At 26.7% G+C, this 24,720-nt stretch overlaps 1 protein-coding gene across 1 annotated transcript; it reads right to left on the minus strand.

The window, feature by feature from the left end:
• Window positions 1-11,647: 11,647 nt before the first annotated feature.
• On the minus strand, window positions 11,648-22,842 carry LOC117173912 (trypsin 3A1-like). The gene is made up of 4 exons (XM_033362559.1): window positions 22,743-22,842; window positions 22,121-22,589; window positions 15,885-16,128; window positions 11,648-11,803 (listed from the first exon to the last, which is right to left on the minus strand). Exons 1-4 carry the CDS (start codon window positions 22,840-22,842, stop codon window positions 11,648-11,650), a joined length of 969 nt encoding a protein of 322 aa, XP_033218450.1.
• Between the last annotated feature and the right edge of the window lie 1,878 nt (window positions 22,843-24,720).

The raw sequence follows: 24,720 nt of genomic DNA on the forward strand, positions 1-24,720 counted from the left end.
CACAATGAAGACTTCTCGCAAAATTTCAATTTGTTCTTCTATTTTTTCGGTTGCCACTATAATATGGTCTAAGTATACGATTACCTTTACCGCCGTGATCAAGTCTGAAAAATAATTATAAATAAGTCTTTGGAATTTCGCTGTAGCCGTCTTGAGGCCAAAAGGCATCTTTAAATATTTATATTGGCAAATTGGTGTGATAAATGAAGTTAGTTTAATCGATTTGGGGGCGACATCAATTGGAAACAGTCCTTCAGATCGAGTAAACTCAAATAATTCTTACGCCCTAGAGCATCTATCTGGTAATTGATTAAGGGTGAGGGAAAGTTTTCTCGCAGTGTTATTTTATTTAATGTGCTATAATCTACGCAAGGTCGTAGATCGCTACTTTTCTTCTTAGTTAACACTATAGGCGACACGTACTCCTAATTTTTTAGGGCGAATAACCTGTCTGTCAATCGAATTATTTACAATTTTTTTAAGTTTTGATTTTTCATCATACGATAATCGTCTAGGTGAAAAATATAACTGTTTTTCGTCAGTCAAAGTTGATTTCAGTTCCATTTTCCTTGCTGGAACTTCTGTTTTTTCGCGTCCTAAATATTCTACTTTAAAATCTTCAAAAAGTCTCGTATGCGTTTGATGTTGAATTTTAGAATTAATATTCAATTCAGGAAATTATTTTTCATTGACGAGACAAACATCAATGTTATTAAGTTCATTAGTCGTAACCTTAAAATTTTCAGATTCTACTTCCCAGCCTACTTTAGTCCGACCTAAACGGAATTTACTTAACATGTCTCGGCCTATGGCCAAAGATGACATCATTATGTTATTCGATACGATAAGAAGCTTTACATGGTTACAAGTCTCGCAATCTAGCATAATACTTGCGTTTATTTTACCTAGAACAGTTCAAGGATTGATACCCGCGTATTTACGATCTACGTCCGTAGTCCTCTCCATACACTGATTAGACATGCATTTTATTTTCAAACAAATGATCAGGCTACCTGAGTCAAGAATACAGTCTATATTTATTCGCTTACCGCTACCTGGGATGACAACTTTCGTGAAGAAGCTGTCATTCTCTAATGAATCTTCACCGACGAAGTTGACTGTCCGGTTTTCTTACAGTTGTAGCAGGTGATGAATTTCCTGGGACCTTCCTCCTTATAATCAGTTTTTTCTTCAGTTTTGTATTTCGGTTTGGAGTCACCTTTTGACTACCAGGAAGCCAGAGAAATTTGATTGAAAGATTCCAAGAACTCGGTGGCACAATTGAAACTTCTAATGCGGGCTTGGTTTCTCAGTTGTACTTCTGGAATGCCGTCGTTCAGATTGTCCGCGATCTCATCTTTTTCCACTGGAACCTGGTTTCCGAGGATCAGCTTATTATGGCAGTATTGGTTAAATGGTTCATTTCTTTGTTATTTCCTTTCTTCGAAAATACGTCGTATTTCAGCCTCCTCGGGCGATGATCAAACATCTTTTCATTTCTGCAAGTAGATTGCTCATCTCTATTTCTATGTGTTCCGATTTTAAGTGGAACAATTCCAAAGCATTGCCTCTCAGTTTGGAACTAACTAATGTATTAGCTAGGTTGTCATTTAACTCGCAGTTGGCACTAAGAAGTAGCACTTGTTTTTCCCATTTAGAGAAATTTTGATCACTTCCATTATACTCGCTTAGAAGATCACTGCTACCTTTGATATTGAAATTCGGGGTAAACTCACTGAGCTTTCCCCAGAGGATGATTCTCGATGTTTTTCGCGCCGAATGAGTTCCATCTCACGTTGAGGCAGATCTCGTTCCCTTTTCATCAAGTTCATTTCTCGTCTCATCATGTCGACTTCTGTTGTTTGTCCTGAAGTCGTCGGTCAGCTGGATTAGCAATTACCCCGATTTCAGTACTGCTTTCACCAGGGAGTAAATGCTCGGACACCATTTCGATATGATCAGGGTCAGGAGTCATATTTAATACTTCCATCCAAGTGCTGCTAGGAAAAGCTTTCTCCAACCTTGCGATCAAATCGGGTTTATTTCATATTTTTAAGAGACCTTTTGTTTTGAGAATCTGTCTTAGCTGCACTAAGGTAACATGATTTGCATCTTTCACTATCTATGGTCACTATCGGCTGAATCGGTCAACAATCTCGTTACGAACTTTTCCTCTCACGATCACCACTTCGATCCACCGGTTAGTTACTTCTCGTGAATGGTAATTCAGTTTTTAACACTATAAATTAAATTCTAACACACTGTACAGGTGGCGCTGCATTCCCGAGAAGGAGGGACACTGAACTTCAAAATCTCACTTGATGCCATTCCCCGTTTTCCTCGCACACAGCGAAGCGTCGGAGTCGTTTTCATTGGCTGTAATTTTCCCGAGGGGAAATTCACACTCATATTTTAGCAGCTCGCGCGAATCGTTTTGGGATGAACGAAAAACCGATCGCGTATCCCACTTCTGAAAAATTGAAGGGGTCAGGATATTAAGAAACAAAACAACGGACAAAGACTGAGCGTTCGGGGCCCGACGCTTACAATCGTCTGCGCGCAGGGCCCTCTATATTCGACTTTTTGGTACTACAATACATACATTTTAAACTAAGTAATTAAATGTTTAATTAAAAGGATATTATTACAATAAAACAGAGAATAGTTCGATTTTCAATTGAAAAAATTAATTTTTCATCAAAACATCAATTTTTAAACAAGAATAATAATTTCCTAATCAACAAGTTGGGCAAACAAAAAAAGCATAAATTTTTTATTTTTTATTAAAAAGTTAAATTTACAATAAACAATGGAATGGTTAAAGTTACGGTTCAAAAAATTAATTAAAAAAATTGTTCAACAAAATAAATTAGTTTTCTACCAAAAAGATGCATTTTCAAGCAAAAAATTTAGTTTATATTTACCAAAAAGCCGAAATTTAAACAAAACATATGAATATTTAACAAAGAAAGAGGAATATTCACAAAAAAATGAATTAGTTAAATTTTCAGTTTAAAAAGTAATTTTTAAGGAACAAAAATGTACAGCCAAACTATTTTCAATTAAAATTATAAATCCTCCACTAAAATAGAAACATTGTTAGCTTGAAAATAAATTTTCATAAAAAAACAACCATTTTTAAAAGAAATAGTTAAATTTTCAATTAAGCAGTAGAATTTTCAACAGAGAAAATTAATATTCTACTCGAAAAGATAAATTTTTAATGAAATACATTAATTTTTAATTGAAAAAGATATATTTACAATAAAACGTAGAATAGTTCGATTTTTAATTCAAAAAATTAATTTTCAACCAAAAGATAAATTTCTATACAAGAAGAATAATTTTCTTGCAAACAAGATGAATTAAAAAATTTCAATTAAAAAAAATTACAATGAAAAATGAAATAGTTATAGTTTCAGTTTAAAATATTAATGAAAAAAATGATTAACAAAATAAATCAGTTTTCTACCATAAATATGCATTTTCAAGCAAAAATCTTAATATCTTTTTACCAAAATCCTAAATTAAAAAAAAATAACATTTAACTCAGAAAGACGAATTTTCACAAAAACTGGATTAGTTAAATTTCTAGTTAAAAAAATAATTTAAAAAAAAAATCCAGCCAAACAATTCACAACTAAAATCGAAAATTTCCAGCCGGAAAAATAAATTTCTGACAAAGCAATTTAGCTTTTAACCAAGTAGTTGAATTGCCGAATAAAAAAATACAGTTTCAGCTCGAAATTGAATAAATCGATTTTCAGTTTAAAAAATTAATAATAACCTGATAAAAAACGATCTTTCAATAATTGATTCCATATAAATATAAATTTTTTTATAAAAATGTATTTTGAATAAACAATGATTTTTTTCAATTCAACTAATATTTGCTCAAAAATATGTAGGTTTTGTTGAAAATTCCACTCTTTTGGTAAAAAATTGTGTCTCTCCACTGACATTTTCAACTATTTGGTTGAAAGTTAAAATGAAAAAAAATATTTTCGGTTGAAAATTCAGCTGTTTGATATAAAATTGAATTATTTATTTCAAAATTCAATTATTTGATAAAAAATTAACTTTTTTGGGGAATTAAAATTTCAATAAAAATAAGATAATAAATTTTTAATTAAAAATTTTGTTAAAATTCAAACCGAAGCAATTGTTAAACGCCTTTGCAATTTTTTCTTAATCGCAAAATAATAATTCAGATTTAAAGAGTACATGAATGTTTCTTCAGCTATAATATTTGCCTAATTCAGGGACGCAATAATTAAATTAAATTTATGACATGCGTGTGGTAAATGAAAAAGGCTGCGTAAATAAAAATGGTCTGATCATTATGTTTTGAAAATAAATTTATTCATATTTAGTATATAAATCATTTTCATTCGCAATCATAATTTTTATCCGAGACGAGTACGAAATTCCACTGGGAAATTCGCAAAAGTTTATTTTCAATAACAGATATAACGCAATGAAATAAATATCGAAATTAATAAAATTAAACAAGAAAACTCCAGACTTGCTAATTAATAATAAACAAAATAAACTATATAACTAATTATTGCATTTTCTACCAAGTAGATGGATTTTGAACCAAGAAGATAAATTTAACAAAAAAGACGAATTTTTAAGAAGATATATGAAGTATAAGTAAAATAATTCAATTCTTAACAAAATAATTAAATAATGAAAAATAAAAAATTCCATTTTGCAGTCAAACTATGCAAAATATGAAAAAGGGCGATTCGACAAAAATAAAAAAATTTAATTTGTGGAGAAACAGCGCAAGGAAGGAAAAATAATTAATTGATCAAAACTGTTTATCAAAAAAGGATATAAAAATTCTTTGTTGATAATTTTCATAAAGAAACTGTACATTTGCTTTCAATCATAAAAAATAAGATGAAAATAAAAAATTAAATTTGTGGAAGAACGACATAAGTTGCAATAAAATGTTAAACAACAATGCCGCTACGTTTTTGATTATTTTTGACTTTTTTTTTTATTGTCATTTGATGATAATAAAAATAAAAAAGACGAAATAAAGAAAAAGGTATTGAAGGGGATTTGTTTAGTTAACTTATCAGTTTTCTTTCCTCTTTATTATTTTATCCAAAATAAGAGTTCTTTTCTTTTTTAGGAAAATTGTTTTTTTTTTCTTAAATTTCATTTTATTTATTTATGAAACATTTCGTTGCAACTTATGTCGCTTTACCACAAATCTTTTATATTTTTTATTTTGATCTTATTTTTTACAATTGAAAGAAACTGTAATCGTCCTTTATAAAAATTATAAACAAAGAATTTGAATATTCTTTTCGGGTGTATAAGTTTTCTTAATTCATTTTTTTTTGTTCCTTGCGTTGTTTATTTACAAATTTTATTTCTTTTATTTGTTAATGTCCTTTTTCAAACTTTAGACGAAAACTGCGGTTTTTTATTTTGCCTTATTTTTATGTTGTTAAGATTCGAATGTTCGATTTTTGTTTATAAATATTATTGTTCATAATTATTTTGTTAAAAATTCTGCAATATTATAGAGAAATGATCCTGTTTGGTTGAAAGTTTAAACTTTTTGCTAAAAGCTTCAAATATATATATATTTTTTTTATTTACTTGAATTTAACCTTTTTTTATTAAAAATATAATTTTTTTTGAATAAAATATTAACTATTATTCTTTTTCCTTTTGAATTCATCTCATTCAAAATTCAATTAATTGTCCGAAAGACAAGCTAATTTGCTGAAATTCATCTTTCTATTGAACATTTATCTCTTTGGTAGAAAATTCATATTTTTTTATCGAAAGTTAATTTTTATCAGTTGCAAATTTTGACTAATTAAAATAGTATTATGTTCAACATTCTAAATATTCTACGGTGGAATTTTATTATTTGCAAAGGAATTTAATTATTTTTTTAAAAACTAAACTATTTTGTTTCAAAATGCATCTATTCTGTTAAAAATGCAATAATTTGTTATATTTTCTATTTTGTTTGTTAATTATTATCAAAAATAGGTTTTATTTTTTAATTTTATTTATTTCAGAAAATCTTTTATTGAATATTATTTTTTGGCGATTTACCAGTGGAATTTATTAATCGTCCGAAATAAAAGTTAAGATTGCCTATGAAAATGATTCATATAACAAATATGAATAAATTTGTTTTCAATAAATAATGATCAGACCATTTTTATTTACTCAAGCATTTTCGTTCACCACACGTACTTCATAAATTAAATTAAATTAATGCGTCCTTGAAGTAGATAAATAATATAGCTGAAGAAACAATAATTTAATCTTTAAATCTGAATTATTATTTTGTTATCCAGAAAAAGATGCGAAGACCTTTATCAATTTTATTCAAGAAGTTAAAATTTTAACCAATGAATTTCAGATCAACCAAAAAAAATCAAGTTTAAAAAAAAAATACTGAGTTTTAAACAAAATTAAAAAATCATTTTTTTTCGGTGGAATTTTTTTTTTCTGGCAAATTAATTTTTCTAATCTAAAAATTCATATTCTTGGTTTAATTAAAATACTTTGTTGAAATTTAAACAACCTTGACTAAATTTGATTTTTAATTTATTTAAAAAATTTCTTATTAAATTAAATTCATTTATATTTCGATTGAAAATCGAACTATTTGGTTGAAATGTGAACAACTTTACTAAAAACTAATTTGTAGGAAACTCCTCTCTTATGGTAAATTTGTTTAGTGTTTTGTTGAGAACTACTATTTTGTTAAAAATTAATTTTTTTTGTTAAAAATTTAACTGTTTTGTCAAATTAATTAAACCTTGGTAGAAAATTCAACCGTTTAGTTAAAATTTAACTTGTTTGTTAAAAATTAAACAATTTCGTTAAATTCGTTTTCTTGTTCAACTAGAAAAATGTTCTTGGTTGAAAGATTTATCTCTGCAGTAGAAAATTCGTTTCTAAAATTGAAGAAAAATTTCATTTTCAAGGATCAAGATTTCATTCACGTACAAAATATAAATAATGAAAAAAAAAAATTTTTAATTAATCTCTGGTTGAAAATTAAAATATTTTATAAAATCTTCTTCTTATGTGGGTAAAATTTTTATAATTTTGTTGAGCATTTTATCATTTTGTTAAAAATTCATTCTTTTCGGTAGAAAACTCAAGTGTTTGGTTAACAATTTTGGTGTTTTATTGGAAATTCAACCACTTGGCTGAAACTTAATCTGCCTTGGTTGAGGAGTCAACTTTTCTTAAAATTTATTTTTTAAGTTCAATATAAATTTTTTTTTTTGTGAAATATCAACTGCTGTGTTTTTATTGGAAATTGCTTTGGGTTGAATTTTTAATCAAATTGTTGAATTTTCAAGGCAAAAGTATTAATTTTTTTGGGAGGCAGTTAAATTTTTAACTAACGAATTAAAAATTTAACGAAATTCTCCAAGTTTTAATCAAAAAGAAAAATTTTTAATATAAAAATTACTTGTTAAAGAAAACGTGTACTTTCAACCAGTCGAATTGAACAAAAAAAACAGGAATTTTTAACAAAATCCTTAAATCCTCAACGAAATAAATGAATTTTCACCCAAAAATATTAAAATTTTATATTACGTGAATTTTCAACAAAATTGTTGAATTTTAAGACCAAAATATAAGTAATCTACAAAATAGTTGAGTTTTCGATTCGAAAGTATACATTTTGCACCAAATATATGTAGTTTTAACAATAAAGTTCATTTTCAAGAAAATAATTAAATTTTATAAAATAGAGTTTTCATGTCAAAAAGTTAAATTTTTTCTATAAAAATGTTTAATTTATGACTAAAATGACGATTCTTTAACAACAATAAAATAAATTTTTTGAAGTGGTTCACTTTAAAAAAAGTATTAGATTGGAAAATAAATATCACTTAAATAACATGCATTGGTTGATACTTTAATCAAAAACTATCTTAATCTGAAAGAAAAAATAGTAAAATTCGACAAAAAAAAATTAATCAAAATTGTTGAATCTTAAAAAAACTGATTAATTTGCAACGAAATTTTTTTTGCGTAGAAAAATAATCCTTTTTCTAAAAGATCACTTTTTGGTCGAAATTTAAACCATTATGCTAAAAAAAATTGTTTTTGTAAAGCATTAATTTTTTTAGATTAGAAATTTAGACATTCCAGTTTTTGATAAAAATTAATCTTTTCAAGTTGAAGTTTGATGTATGTTATTAAAAATTCGGTTTTTGATTTAAATTTAAAGTCTTTTTTCGTTTTTCTCTGCGATGAGAATGTGCCCTCGTAGCGGGCAGATTTTTTAAAGTTTAAATCAATTGTTTTTTATTTAAAATAAAAATATTTTAGCGTTCAAATATCAACTGTTATTTTTTGCTCTAAAAATCCATCCTCTAGTTGAAATTTTTTTTTAAATTTACCAAATTTGTTAGAAATTAACATTTTTTTGTAGAAAATGAAACAATTTTATTAAAAATTCGTCAACTATTGTGGTAACAAAATTAAACTATTGCGCTAAAAATTAATCTGGAATGTTTGAGAAATCAATGATTTTATTAGAAATTTAACTTTTTAATTTAAGTGAAATCTTGGTAGAAAATTCAACTTTTTGGTTAAAATGTAACATATTTGTTGAAAATTCCACGTTTCTATATATTTTGGTAGAAATTTAATATTTTTGGTCGATTATTTAATTACTTGGCAAAAAATTAATCTGCTTCAATTGAGGATTCAAATTTTGTTAACCAATTATTTAAGTTAAATAAACCGTTTTTTATTCAAAATACAAATATTTGTTATTTATAATACCAAATTTTTTTTTTATTTGGAATATAACCTTTTTTTGAGAATTCAACTAATTGATTATAAAGATGAAATTGTTTCTTCGAAATTTTGTTTTTAAAATATTTTTAATAGAAAGTTAGTTTTTAAAATAGAAATGAAAATACATGTATTTTGTTCAAAAATAATTTTTTTAATTGATATTTTTTGTAAAAAATAAAACTATTTTGTTAGAAATTCATCTATTTTTGATAAAATTTGTATAATTTTGTTGAAATAACATTTTTTGTTGATAATTCAACTATTTGGTTAAAAATTAATCAAGTTTGTTAAAAATTTATGTTTAAGTTGAATTGAACTGTTTTTGATTAAAAATCCAATTATTTTCTGGCTTAAATATGAACAATTTTTTTTCGAGAATTCATCTTTGTGGTAAAAAATGTAACCATTTGGTTATGATAATAAATAATGATAATAATAAATTATCTTAATTGTGTTTTAATTCTTGAATTTTGACCCAAAAAATGAATCATCAATTGTTGAATTATCAACCCAAAAGTATCAATTCTCAAGCAATCATATGAATTATCAATAAAAAGTGCATTTTGATAAAGTATTTGAATCTTCACAAACGTATTGAGTTTTCAAGCTAAGAAGATGAATTTAAAAAAATAACTAAATTTTTGACACAAAAAAAGTAATTTTCAACTAAAATAATGATACTTCAAAATTTCTTCTGAGTAGATTCTTGTTTTTTTTAAACAATGGGTTTCAAACAAAAGAAGAAAATAATTTTTTAGCAAACATGTACTATTTGATACTTCAAGCAAAAAAGGTCTAAATTTAAATTTAAAACAAACGACTTGGTTAAAATTTTTTTTTTTTAGTTTGGTAAATTTATTTTTTTTAATTAAAGAATTTAATTGCAAAATCAGTATTTTCATAACAAATTTATTTTTTAAACCTAAAACCTAACTATTATCGTCGAAGATTGATTAATTTAAATAAAAATTTACCTGTTTGTATGAAAATTTAACTATTTTGTTGAAAGTTCGTTCCTTGGTTTAAAGATCAACAATTTTTAAATAATTAGTCTACTTTGTAGGAAATTCATCAATATTGTTTAAGCGTATTTTACGGTTGAAAATTAATTTTTTTAATTGGAAATTGAATCATTTTATTTTTACTTGAAAATTCATCTTTTTTTTAGTAAAAATCCAACTAACAACTGTTTGATTTTTAATTATAAATTTATGTTTTTCACTTAAAAAATCAAGTAGTATAAAAAAATGTATATTGGTTAGAAAATTATTATTCTTGTTTAAAAATGTATCTTTTGTTTGAAAATTAAACTTTTCTATTTATTATTGTAAATTTACCTTTTGTAGTTGGAAATTCAACTACTTCTTTGAAAATTTATGTGGCTTATTCAAATTTGTATTCTTTAGTAAAAACTTAATCTTCTTGGTTGATAATTTTATTTTTTAGTTAAAACTCCCACTATATTGATAACTTTGATGAAAAGGTGAACAATTTTGTTTAATTTTTTTCTGCGTACAATTAATTTTTTTGACTACAAATTTCTGTTTTCGTTAAAAATTTAAATTCTGAGTTGAATTTAAACAATTTTGTTAAAAATTTTATTAAAATTTATTTCAATTCTTTTGATTTAATTTCATTCATTTGTATTTTAGTTAAAACTGAAACTGCTTGGTTGACATTTGTTAACAATTTATAGAAAATTCAGCCACTTTGTTGAGAATTCGTTTTATCTTTTTAAATAATCTCTTTGGTCAAAAATTAAACCACTTTGCTTCACATTTGTTTTTTTTGTTGTGAAAAATTAATTTTTTTTACAATGAAAATTAAAATTTTGTGTATGAAAATTTATCTGCTTATTTGAAAGTTAAACAACTTTGTTAAAAATTTAATTTAATTGGATTTAAAAAAATATTCTTTTAATTTAAAGTAATAATATTTTAATAGAAATTTAACAACATGGTTAGATTTGAACAACCTTGTTAAAAGTTAAACAATTATGTTCAAAAAAAGTTTTCTGTTTCCAAAAACTTTTCATGGTTTTGTTGGTCAATAAAAATTAAAATTAATTAAAAATTATTTTGAAAATTAATCTGCTTTGGTCGAGAATTCGACTTTTTTTTAAACTATTTTTTTTTAGTTACATTCAATTTTTTTTAAATTTGAAATACAAATCTTTTTTAGTTGAAGTATCAACTGTTATTTTTTAAAATGATAATTCAACTTTTTGTTGAAAATTCAATTCATTATCTCAATAGATGAACTACTTTGTCAAAAATTTGCTTTATTTTTATTTGACAATTTTATTTTGCAATTTTACTTCAGGATATGTATTATCGAATATTTTCTTCTTTGGGATTTTTGGAATCTCAGAAATTTAATATATTTCAAAATTGACATATACTTATAAGTTTGTTTTCAATATCTAATAATGATATCATTTTTATTTACGCAAGAATTTTCGTTGATCGCCACACATGTGATAGAGTCAACGAAATTAATTCGTTTTTGACGTAGGTAAATATTATTACCAGAGAGCCATTGATTCACTCTTCAAATGTGAATTATTCTTCCTTTATAAATGAAATATTTCCAATATACAATATTGTTGTTTACAATTTTTTTCCGTTAAATCCGGAAGTCAAAACATTTGTCTTAATATTTACTTCAGCTTATGGAAGATGATGTAAATATCCAATATTTGTATGCTCTTCTCAAATATTCCTGAACGAAATCATGTTTCAAAAATGTGTTAAGAATAAACAAATGTACACGCTTATTTTCTACGAAATGCGAATTCTGCAACAAACTTTAAACCATTCTTTATTTTATTTTTCTAGTCCAATCTAAACATCTGCCTAGTTGGAAATTTCTGTACAGGTTCCTCGGAGAAACCTGGACATTTTCCTAGAAAGGAACCTGCGTAGGTAATTTTGACGGTTCCTATACAGGAATTTGGCGAAGGAACCTGTACGTGATCCTGTAATGGAACCTGCACAGAAAAAGGAAACTTTAAATCATCAAGTATAGGTACCTGCACAGGTGCATTTAAGAGGAAAATTAAGGTGCAGGTTCCTGTACAAAAAACTTGCACAGGATCGCTTAGAGAAGCCATTAAAAGAATCATTGGTAGGAACCTGTACCGACGCATGTATAGGTTCCTTCACAGAAAGCCATCGCTTTTCTTTTATTTCCTTGAAGATCGAAATTACTATTGAGAGAGCTAAGATACTAGCGAAACCTTGCTGATTTTTCTCCACGCAAATTCATGTATAGGTTTCCTGAAAAATTTTCCGTACATGAACTTGCTTCTCGTTTCACTTTGTGAAGGATACTGAGCAGGGTCATTAAAATGTTAGTTTGAATACAGGTTCATTTGCAAGATCATGTACAGGTGTTTTCGTCAGATTCCTGTACAGATACTTCGGAGGATTCTGGACATGTTTCTGCATAAAAACCCTTTACACGAACCTGCACAAGTAATCCTCATGGTTTCTGTACACGAATTTGTCAGAGAAACCTGTACATTATTCTGCAATGGAACTTGCAAAGGAAACTTTCAATAATTAAGTATAGGTTCCTGTACAGGTTCCTTTGGGGAGAAAATGTAGGCACACGTTCCTGCAAAGAAAATTGTATAGGGTCCCTTACAGAAACCATCAAAACAATCTCTAGAAAGACCCTGTACAGAAGTATGTATAGGTTCCTTCACAGATAGCCATCGCGAAAACTCAGGCTGCTCACAGCATTAAAGTGGCGTTCTTTCAGTGCCCTTGGATATCGAAAATACTATCGAGAGGGCCAAGTGACTAGCGAACGTTCGCGGATTAGTTTCTGTGCAGGTTTATTTATAGGTATCCTAAAAAATTTCCTGTACATAAAACCACGTATAAAATAATTTTGTACAGGAAACTGGGTAGCATCATTCAAAGGTTAGCTTGCGTACAATTTCCTTCACAGAATCATGTACAGGTTCCTCCGGAAAAATCCTGTACAGGTTCTCAACAAATTCCTCTGCAGGTTGCCTCAGCAAATTCCTGTACAGTTTCCCTTGGAAAAATCTCTGTACAGGTTTATTCGGAAAATTCCTGGACAGGTTCCTTAGGAAAATTCATGTACATGTACCGTTAAGAATTTGATTTTTTCATTTGGCTTTTCTGTTTAATATCTTTTATAACCTCTGTCCTAAAAACTTTAATAAATCCTGACTTTATTAATAAATATTTTCTGTGCTCAAGGATTTGATAATTTATGTATAAAATAATAAGCTTTCAAATTGCGCATTATTAGACTATAATATGTATTACTCAAATTATGTCATGTTTACACAAAGAGTCACCTCATCTCTATTCTAATTATACGTTTAATACCTGATAATAAATTTGTATATTCTCACTATTAAGAAATTACGTGGATTTATCTTTTTCAGTTGAAAATTCGACTATTTTTTTGAAAATGCATCCCTCTTTTACAAAATTTCTGTTTTGAAAATTGAGCAATTTAGTTCATAAATCAGTTATTTGATTACAAATTTATTTTTTAACTCAAAAACTAAATGTTTTTTCTTATTGTAAATTTATTGTTCCTAGTTAAAATTTATCTTTTAGTGTCGAAAATTCCACTGCTTGCTTAAAAAATCATGTATTTTGTTAAAAATGCAACTATTTGCTTTAAACACACCTTTTTATTCAGAAAATTGATGTATTTTGTTGAAAATTGTTCATTTAGTCAGAAATTAATCTTTTTGGTTAAATCTATCAATTTTGGGTTGAAAATCAACTCTTTCGTTCAAAATTGGTCGTTTTGTGCTTAGAATTGACACAATTTCTTCAGAAAATTTAAATATTTGTTGACCAAAAACTTTTTTATCGATAATTTATTTATTTTGTTTGAAATCTATTTTTTAATCAAAGATTAATCTGTTGGTTTAAAATTTAATTTTTGTGTTGAAGATTCTAGTTGGTTGAAAGTTAAACTACTTTCCTAAAAATTGTCTTTTCAGGATGTATAATTTTAGTTAAAAAATTCTTTTATTTGTTTAAAAATTATTGTACTTTGTTGAAAAATTAATAATTTTGTCAGTAATTATTCGTTTTGATTTAAAAAGCAACTTTCTCTGATATTTCAGCTGCTTTGATCGAAACATAAACTATTTCATTTTTCATTGACAATAAATCTATTTTGAACAAGAATGATTGCACTTTGTAGGAAATTCAAGAATATGATTTAAATACATTTTTTCTAAAGATTCTTCATTTTAGTTTGAAATTGAATTTAAGGTGTGATACTGACATTTTTAAGGCAAGAATTCGTCTATTTTGGTACAAAATTTATATTCTACATTAAAAATTATTGTTTATTTTTAGAAAATAGAATTTTTTTTTAAAATAATCTACGTTGCAGGAAATTGAATAGTTTTTATAAAAATTGTTATTCTTTCGTTCAAAATTTAAGTGGTTTGATAAAAATTCTTCTTTTAGGGTTAAAAATTTATTTATTTGGGTAGCAAATTAGTTTCGTGGTTTAAAATTTTTTAATTTTTGTTTTATGAGTTGAAAATGAATTTTTTCAACGAAAAATTTCACTATTCTATTTTTAGTTAAACATTTATTTTTCTGTTGTAAGATGTTTGATTTTTGTTGAAAATGGTTTGTTTGAAGATTTAACTGTTTTGTTGAAAACTATTTTTTATTGATGATTCATTTTTAAAATTGAAAAATCATTTATTCAATTTTCGGTGAAAATTTGTCTTTCTTAGTTGAAAACCAATCCGTATTCTTTAAGTATCTTTTTCTGTGTGGGAAATAAAAAAATTTTCCTTGAAAATTCGTCTTTTATTTTGAAAACTAATCTATTTGGTCGAAGTATTTTAGTGAAAAATTCAACTATTTTGTTTAACAATAGTTTTCTTTCTATTTATTATTTCACTGAAAATTTAAATAGTTTACTTTTGATTGTAAATTTAGATTTTTGAGTCAAAATTTCAAAAATTGGGTTCAAAATTCATGAATGTTTTTATACATGATTGATCTTTTTTTATTAACTGTTTTTTTAAATTAACTTTTCCAACTAAAAATTTTATAATTGCATTTATGGTTAAAAATTCAGTTTTTACTTGAAAATTAAACTATTAAATTTTTTAATGAAAATACACCTTGTTCGGTTTGAAAAGTAAATTATTTAAAAAAGTAATCTTTTTGGCTAAAGAAACCAACTGTTTCAATTCATCATTTTGTTCAAAAATTGATCGATTTGGTTAAAAATTATTCTTATCGTTTGTAAATTCAACTATTTTGTATAATTTTTCTTTATTTTTCGTTTTAAAATTCATTTTTGTGAACCGAAAATTGAATGAATAAATTATAAATTAAAATTCTAACTATTCTGGTTTGATGTGCGTCTTCTTTGGTAGAAAATTAATTTTCTCGGTGTAAAATCCAGTTATTTTTTTATCGTGAATCAATTATTTTTATTCAGAAAATGTAAATATTTTGTTAAAAATTCAAGTATCTTTTTTTATCATCAATCTGAAATTGATCATCAAAATAATAATGGATATTTATCTAATCATTAAAAGACCGATTTAATTGAAGATTTGTCACTTCTGACTCATGATGAGTCAAATGAGCAATTAATTAAATTAATGATGGACTTTCGTTTTTTTAATTAGTCACTTCGAACCAATTCCGATTTCGAGAGGAGATTTATGAGACCTTAAGTGCGAGGAAATAACATTTGATGAAATTCTCTTTATTATCTGCGACCGTGGAAGAAATGATTAATGAGACTTTTTATCAACGCTATTTGTCTATTACTAGATAAGGCTAATTTAAATGAGAAGAAGGAAGATACTTTCAAAAATTCTTTATCAAATATACTCTAGAAATAAAAACAATATTAAAATGTGTCTAGGTACTAAAAGTTTAGAGTTTTATAAATAATTATAAATTTTATGAATATTTATCAATAATACAATTTATCACCAGATTTAGTATAAAAAACTACTTTCTTAGATGTAACAATGTTAATGTGAGCCAAATACGGTTCTTATGATGAGCCAAGTCCGTAAAAACATCAGGAAAATATCCGGGCACTGGTCCGTGATTTCCGGCCAAAACTCCAGCTAATTGATTATGGAAAACTATAGGATTTCCAGAATCACCACCACAACTGGCTTTTTCATAATTTTTATCATGTGTACAAAAAACTTCTTCTGGTAATGTAAAATTTTTTATTTTTGTTTGGTAGTAGGAATTACATTCTGCACGGCTAATAACGGGCACTTTGACTGATCGTAACTCATTAGGGAAGACGATTCTGAAATAGATAATAAAAAAATTAGTCAAAAAGACTAAGCAAAAAAGGGTTTAAATTTTTAAATCATTTTTTGAAACCATTTTCCATCAAAAAAAGTTTATTAAATCTTTTAAACATCCCCTCCAATAATTTACCTCGACTGAGAAATCTCGCACTCACAGTAGGGAAAAAGTACATTTTTTGGTTCAAAATACGATTCCACCTGAACTTTTATTTTCAGAAAAAAAGTTTTTTTTTCAGTTAGTAATTGCAATTGGTCAACACAAGAGGGTTTGAATGCAAGGAGTGATTGAACAATAAATTTAATATTTGTTATTTCGACAGATGCTCGACTAATGCATTTGTTTATGAAATTTGTTTAACAAAAACATAAAATTAATCGACTAATTATGAATTTTCCTGAAATTATCGTAAAGTTCCTAATTTAAAGGACTGACATTAAAAAAAAACAAGTTTTTCCGTCGACAAATGCCGAAATAATGCATTTGTTTATTAAATTTGTTAAAAAAAGCATAACAATTATGAACTGATTATAAATGTTACTGAAATTAACATGAAGTTCTTAATTAAAAGCACTGAAAAAAAATAAAAAGTGTCGTCAACAGATGCCCGACTAATGCATTTGTTTATTAAATTTGTTTAATAAAAACATAAAATTAATTAATTAATTATGAATGTTACTGAAATTATTCTAAAGTTTCCAATTAAGAGAACTGACATTGAAAAAAACGAGTTTTTCCGGCGACAAATGCTCAAAAAATGCATTTCTTTATTAAATTTGTTAAAAAAGCATAAAATTTATGAACTAATTATAAATTTTACTGAAATTAACATTAAGTTCTCAATTAAAAGGACTGAAATAAAAAATAAAAAATTTTCGTCAATAGATGCCCGACTAATGCATTTGTTTATTAAATTTGTTTAACAAAAACATAAAATGAATTAATTAATTATTAATGCTATTAAAATTATTCTAAAGTTCCCAATTAAGAGAATTGAATTGAATTTAATTAAGAGAACATGGAAAAAAAACGAGTTTTTCCGTCGCTAAATGCCCAAAAAATGCATTTGCTTATTAAATTTGTTTAAAAATCATAAAGTTTATGAACTAATTATGAATGTTGTTGAAATTAACATGAAGTTCTCAATTAAAAGGACTGACATAGAAAAAAAACGAATTTTTCTTTCACAGATGTCCCACTGATACATTTGTTTAATAAGTTTTTTTAACAAAATCATAAAATTAATCAAATAATAATGAATGTTACTAAAATTATCGTAAAGTTCTCAATTAAAAGGACTGACATTGAAAAAACGAGTTTTTCCGTCGACAAATGCCCAAATAATTCATTTGTTTATTAAATTTGTTTGATAAAATTATAAAATTCATTAAAACTTTATGAATTTTCGAAATTACCATAAGGTTCCTAATTTAAAAAATTGTTATTGAAAAAAAAAACAATTTTCCTGACAACAAATGCCTGGATAAACATAAAAAGTTGCCATTTTTGTCATATTTATTTATTTATAAAAAAATTGAAAAAACTAAATTAAAAATCAGGCTCGACAAATTTCTTTGAAATTTTATCAGCTTCAAAAAAACATCCAAATCGTTCCACAGGTTCAGCCGGAATCGTATTTTGAACCAAAAAATGTACTCCCCCCCCCCCCGTGTGCGGCCCTTCCCCGGCGAGAGTCGCGAACGTCTCACGCCCTCCTACTTAGAAACTACGTGGGCCAGCAGTTCTCTTCAATTCTTTTGAATTTTTTAAAATCTTAAAATCTTAAAAACTTAAAATCTTCTGAATTCCTATAAATGCTCTAAATTATCTGAATTCGTCTAAATTCTCTTAATCATCGGAATTCGTGGAATTATTATGAATTGCTTAAATTCGCGGAATTTAAGAAACTGCAGATATTTTCGGAATTCAGAGAAATCTAGAAATTGAAAGAGATCAAGGCCATCAGGGAATTTAGAGAAATCAAGGATTTCAAAGAATTTAGGAAATTTAGGAAATTTAGGAAATTTAGGAAATTTATAGAAAATTTAGTATTTTAAAGAAAATAAGGAATTTCGGGAATTTAAAGACTTTAAGAAATTTCGAGACTGCAAGGATTAAAAAAATATTAAGAGAATTCTAAGATTTCATAGAATTCAGAGAATTCCCAGAATGTATGCAATGCACAGAATTGACAGAATCCACAGAATTCAAGTGATGTACAGAATTCACAGAATTCAGAGTATTCACTGTGTTTAGAAAATTCTTAGATTTCAAGGAATTGAGAGGATTTAAAGAAATCGAAAAGTTTTAGGAATTTAAGGAATATAATAAATTCAAAGAAATTCAAGTATTACAGAAGTTACAGAATGCACGGTATTCACAGAAATCAATATATTCACGGAATTCAGGACATTCCTAATAATTCCAGGAATTCCTCATAATTCCAGGAATTCAGAGAATTGAGACTTCAAGAAATTCAGAGAAGTGGAGCTATTCAGGGAAATAAACAAAATCAGCAAATTAAAGGAATTCAGAGCATTTACGGCAATACAAAATATCCGAATTTCAGAGAATTTAGAAAAAACAAGGTATTTTAAAGAACGTAAATAATTTTAGGACTTTAGAGACTTCAAGGAGTTCAGACACATTGAGCCATAAAGAAAATTCAGAGAATTTGACAAATTCACGGAATAAACAGAATTCGCGAAATTCAGGGTATTCACTGAATTCAGAAAATGCTCAGAATTCAAGGAATTTAGAGGATTCAAGAAATTAAGAGAACTGACAGACTTCAAGAAATTCATAGAAGTCAATGTATTCAGGAAATTAACCAAAATTAGAAAATCGAAAGAATTGCAAGGATTTAGGGAAATCGCAAATTTCAGGAAATTAAAGAATTTTGAATATTTAAAGAACATTAAGTATTTCAAATAACGTGAATAATTTTCAGAATTTAGCGACTTTAACGAATTTAGAGAATTTAAGGAATGAAGAGAATTCAGAGAATTAAAAAAATCGACAGAATGCCCAGAGTTCACGAAATCCTCAAAATTCACGGAATTAAGAAAATTTTCAGCATTTAAGGAACTCCAAGAACTCAGAGAATTCAAGGAATTTATAAATTCAGAAATTTAAGGAATTCAGAGACCTCACGAAATTTAAAGAAGTCAAAGTATCCCGGGAAGGAAACAAAATCAGGAGATTGAAGGAATTTAGAGAATTTGAGGAATGAAGAGAATTCAGAGAATTAAAAAAATTGACAGAATGCCCAGAATTCACAAAATTCTCAAAATTCACAGAATTCAGAAAATTCGCAGCTTTTAAGGAATTCCAAGAATTCAAAGAATTCAAGGAATTTAAAAATTTAGAAATTTAAGGAATTCAGAGACCACAAGAAATTCAAAGAAGCCAAGGTATTCCGGGAATGAAACAAGATCAGGTAATTCAAGGAATTTAGAAGATTTGAGGAAATCAAAAAATGTCAGAAATTCTAGGAATTGAGTAAATTCAGAAAAAGTCAAGTATTTTAAACAACGTGAAGAATTTCCGAAATTTATATTTCAAGGAATGAAGGGAATTCAGAGAATTAAAAAAATTCAGAGAATTGACAGACTTTAAGAAAATATTAGAGAAGCCAAGGTATTTAGGGAATTTAATAAAATCAAAAAATTAAGGGAATTGAGAGTATTTAAGGAAATCTACAAATTTCAGGGATTGAAGGAATTTATAAAATTTAAAGAAAATCAATTATTTCAAAGAACGTGCAGAATTTCAAGAATTTAGAGACTTCAAGGAATGAAAATAATTAAAGGAATTCACATAATTCAAAGAATTCAAAAATTCATAGAAATCAGAAAATTCAAAGAATTTTAAGAATTCACAGAATGAACAGAATTCACAAAATTCACAGAAGTCACGGAATTTTTAGAACTCAAGGAATTTAGACAAGCCATGGTATTCGGGGAATAAAACAAAATCAGGAAATTGAAGGAATTGATAGAATTTGAAGAAATAAAGAATTTGATTAATTCAAGAAATTTAGGATACAGAAAATAAAGTATTTTAAAGAACGAGAAGAATTTCAGGAATTTATACCCCAAGAAATAAGGGGAATTCAGAGAATTCGAACAACTGTGAGAAATCGATTGATTAATAACATTTCAAATATTTTGAAAATTTTAAAAATTCATAGTATTTCAGAAATGGTTATAGTTTTAAAAATTTCGATAACGTTAGAACTTCAGATAAACTTATGAATTCAGAATATTCGCAGAATTCAGAGAATGTACAGAATTCAGAGAATCCAACAAATTCAGATAATTCACAGAATTCAAAGAATTCATAGAATGTACAGAATTCAGAGAATCCAACAAATTCAGATAATTCACAGAATTCAAAGAATTCATAGAATTAAGAGAATTCGCAGAATTTACGGGATTTAGATTATTTACTATATATAGAGAATTTGCAGAATGCAAGAAATTCAAGTAATTCATGGAATTAAACAAAATTAGGAAATCAAAGGAATTTAGAGGTTTTAAGGAAATCGAACAATGTCAGGAATTCAGGGAATTTGATGGCTTCAAAGAATTCAAAGAATTAAAGAAATTTAGATTTTTTGCATAATTCTATAAAATTGGGTATTCAGAGAATTTCAGGAAGTCAGAGAATTGCCTTAATTCAAGGATTTCGAAGAATCAAGAGAATTAAAAGAAATTAGAGAATTTCAATCATTTATATAATCTTAGGAATTCCGAGATGTCCTAGAATCCAACAGATTCGTAATAATCAAAGAATTCTGAGAAATTAGGCAATTAATGGAACTCAGAGAATTCAAGGAATTTAGAAAAATCAATGATTGCAGCGAATTAACCGATTTTAGGCATTTGAGAAGAATGAGAGGAATTCAGATAAGTAAAGAAATGTGAGGAATTCGGAAAATTTGTTTATAAATTTTTAGGAATTTAAGGAATCCAGAATTCAGTGACATAAAAGATTGTAGAGAATTTGGAGAATTAATGGAATTAAAGGAATTGAGAGAACTCAAGGAATTTAGCGAATATAGGCCAAAACAAATCAGAAAATGTAAAGAATTTTAGGAATTTCAGAGAATTAAAGAAATTTAGAATCGAAGAATTCAAAGAAATTAAGAACTTCAGAGAATTTCTTCAGTAGATACCAAGGAATTAATAGAATTGAGTAAATTAAAAAAATTACTGACATTCAGCAAAATTAAGGATTTCAGAGAACTGAACGATTTCGTAGCATTTAAGGAATTCAGAGAAATGAAGAATTTCAAGAAAGTCAATAAATCCAGATAACATTTGTAATTCAAGGAATTTATAGAAATAAAAAATCAAGAAAAATCAGTGAAATTTAGGATTTCAGAGAATTCAGAGAATTTAAGGTATTTCAGAGAATATAAGAAATTCCTAGGAGTTTAAAAAATATAATGGTAGTTAAAAGAATTGAAAAGCATTAGAGAGAGTTTAAAAGTATTTCAAGCCATTTAAAAGAATTCAAAGGAATTCAATGTTAATTTAAAGAAATTCAACTCAATTCTAATGAATTCAAGTAAATTCCAAATAATTCTAAATAATGTACTGTATCAGATAGTATTAATTTCGAAACCTATCTGTTTTTTGCTAACCCACAAATGTTATTTTTTATAACAAATTTATAATTTGATACGGTTTTTGTAACACAGGGTCAGATGGCTTATATTTTATGTAACTGATATCTCATATTTCTAATCTGCAAACGCGATCAACTGATTGCTTGTTCATTCACATTATTCACCTCTGACGTCACTTTTTACACCCTAGGGTGAGAAAATTACTTTTCCCACCCTAGCGACTAAAAGTGGAACTTATCCCCGCCTTACAGTTACTAAAAAGGACCCAAACTATGCAAGAATTATATAAATAATTTAATTTGAAAATTGTTAACTAATTTTTCAGTTAATATTCAACATATTTATCATAACTCACGGTATCATTTTCGTACATCCCCATCCACTGAAAATGCCAAAATCTTTTGGCGACACGAATCCATTGTAGAGTCTAATTCCTCGATTAGGCGAATGGACCAAGTCAATTGGTGGAAAAATCACAAGCAATGCGAGGTCACTGGAATAAAGAGGTGGCTGAAAATCTGGGTGTGTAATTCTCTTTTTTATGGTGTGCAGAATTCCCCCGTTTCTTTCTTCTGAGCCAGATAGAATTGTGTATATGATCGGTTCTGAGCATTTTTTGCATAAAAGGGGATGTTGATGCCAGAGAAAACAGTGGGCGGCAGTCAATATAATTTTTGGCGCCAATATACTTCCTCCGCAAATAGTAGCCTTATTGGCTTTCACATTTACTATATAGGGAACCTCATGAATTGCAACAGGCCTATTTCCATGAAGGGTTCTATCAATGACACGTTTTCGACGTATGTGAAGATCCCACGATTCTTCTGTAATAATTTTTAAAATCAAATTATTATTTCAGTACTTTTTTTATTTCATTTTTCATTGAAGGAATGCCGCTTTTTGATCTAATAGCCTAAACTGAAATAATTCTGGTCTTTACTTGTGAAAAAAAATTTTGGTTTCGCTGGGATTCGAACCCAGGTCTGCAGATTCCTGGTCTAGTTCTGTGGAGGACCACGCCGGCAATCTGTAGACCTGGGTTCGAATCTCAGCAGAGCTAATAAGTTTTATTAACATCTTAAGGCTATAAAATTTGTTGGTTTAGACGATTCGGTCAGAAAACGTCATTCAACATTTGGCTGCTGTTGATTCTATGTCAAAATTAGTTAATTTTTATTATCTCTTTTTTTATCTATTTTTTTTATCTATTTTTTTTATCTATTTTTTTTTATCTACAACCAGAAATCGAAAATATAAAACTTGTAACTATTTTAGTTACTTGAGGGAAATTTGATTCGAAATAAAACTAAAGCAGTCTTTCAAACTAACAAATTGTTATAAACATTTTAAGGAATTTTTCTTTGCTCACATACGTTGAAAGTTTCATTATAAAAAATTAGCTGAATTTTCATCATTTTTTTAAACTACTGCACGGAGAGAAATTTCAAATGATTAATTCACGGACCTACTTCCTGATCTTATTCTAGCGTTGGAACAAGAACTAAGATCTCGGAACCCTTGATTTTAAAGCAACGGCCGTTGCTTTAGAAGCAACAGTTCCGAGATTTTAGTTCTTGTTGCAACGCTAGAATAAGATCAAGGAGCAGTTCCGCAAATTAATCCTTTAAAATTTTATTAGTTTGTAAAATTTGTTAACCTTTAATTAAAAAAAAATAATAAATAGGAAACAGATTTTTGCCCAGGTTTATTTAATATTCACTTTTATGTAACTTTATTAACATTATTAACTATTTTAAACTACTTTCTCAAACATTAAATTAATTTCTTGAAGATTAAACTATTCTGTAGAAAATTAGTATTTTTAATTAATTTTTTAAATTCAAAATTCTACTATTTGGTAAAATATAAACTTTTTTGTTGATATTTTATTTTTTCGGTATCAAAATTTAAAAAAATTTCTTTTCGGGTTAAAAATCCAACTGTTTTGTTAAAAATTAAGCTGTTTAGATTGGATATTTAACTATCTTGTTACAAAACAAACACTTTTTGTGGAAATCAAATGTTTTTTATTTTAAATAGAAAATTTTTTGTTCCAAAAATATTGACTATAACATGTTGTGTTTCCAGAATTAATCTTTTTTAGTTCAGGTCAACTGTTTTCGATTTAAAAGAAAACATTTTTTTTTATAAAGTATCCATATTATATTTTTTTGAGAAATAATCTGTTTTGACTGAAAATTCTTCTAATTGATTAAAAATTGTTATTTTTTCAATCCATTTTTCAAATAAAAAATTCAACTTTTTAATTTATGGTTGAAAATTAATCATTTTTAGACAAAAATTAAATTATGTGGTTAAAAATGCACTTTTTCCATTTAAATTTTCCTCTTGATAATTCAACTATTTTGTAGATAATTTTTTTTTTCTTAACAATTTGATTGTTTTGTTACAATTTTCAGCAATTTCTTTATTTTAAACAGTAATTTTTTGTGTTTCGAAATATAAACTATTACATTTTTCGTTGTAAGAATTAATCATTTTTCGTTAAATTTAACTGTTTTTATTATAAATAGAAATCTGTTTTTTCTTAAAATATCTACTATGATCTTTTTTGTTGAAAATTAGTCTATTTTTTGTTTTTCTATTGAATATTATTTTTATAAACTAATTCTCTTTAGTTGCATGCAACTGTTTTTCATTTATGAATAATAAAAATTGTTACTGTTGAAATGTTAAGTATTATATTTTTGTTTGAAATTAATCAGCTTTGATTAAAAATTCAACTGATTTTTTCACTTATATCAATTTTAATCAAACCGATCAATTTCAGTTACATATTCAACTATTTTAAAGAATTTTTTGATTGTGTTTGTCAATAATATTAATAAACTTTTGTAACACGCCCTTTACGGTTCATCCAGCCTTAAACACTAAAAGCGCGTGGAAAGGCGGTCAGTCAACACTAAACGCGTTCAGCGAGCCCCACTCCGTCAG

This window comes from Belonocnema kinseyi, chromosome 5, assembly GCF_010883055.1.
Source record: "Belonocnema kinseyi isolate 2016_QV_RU_SX_M_011 chromosome 5, B_treatae_v1, whole genome shotgun sequence".
Taxonomy (NCBI): domain Eukaryota; kingdom Metazoa; phylum Arthropoda; class Insecta; order Hymenoptera; family Cynipidae; genus Belonocnema; species Belonocnema kinseyi.

Bases quoted from the DNA above. Each gene is read 5' to 3' on its own strand.
- LOC117173912 (XM_033362559.1), bottom strand. From the start codon at position 22,842: ATGTTAATAAAACTTATTAGCTCTGCTGAGATTCGAACCCAGGTCTAC. The intron at 22,590-22,742 runs GTTCGAATCCCA...AAATTATTACAG, and splicing joins CCAGGAATCTGCAGACCTGG to AAGAATCGTGGGATCTTCAC. The intron at 16,129-22,120 runs GTGAGTTATGAT...TATCTATTTCAG, and splicing joins GGATGTACGAAAATGATACC to AATCGTCTTCCCTAATGAGT.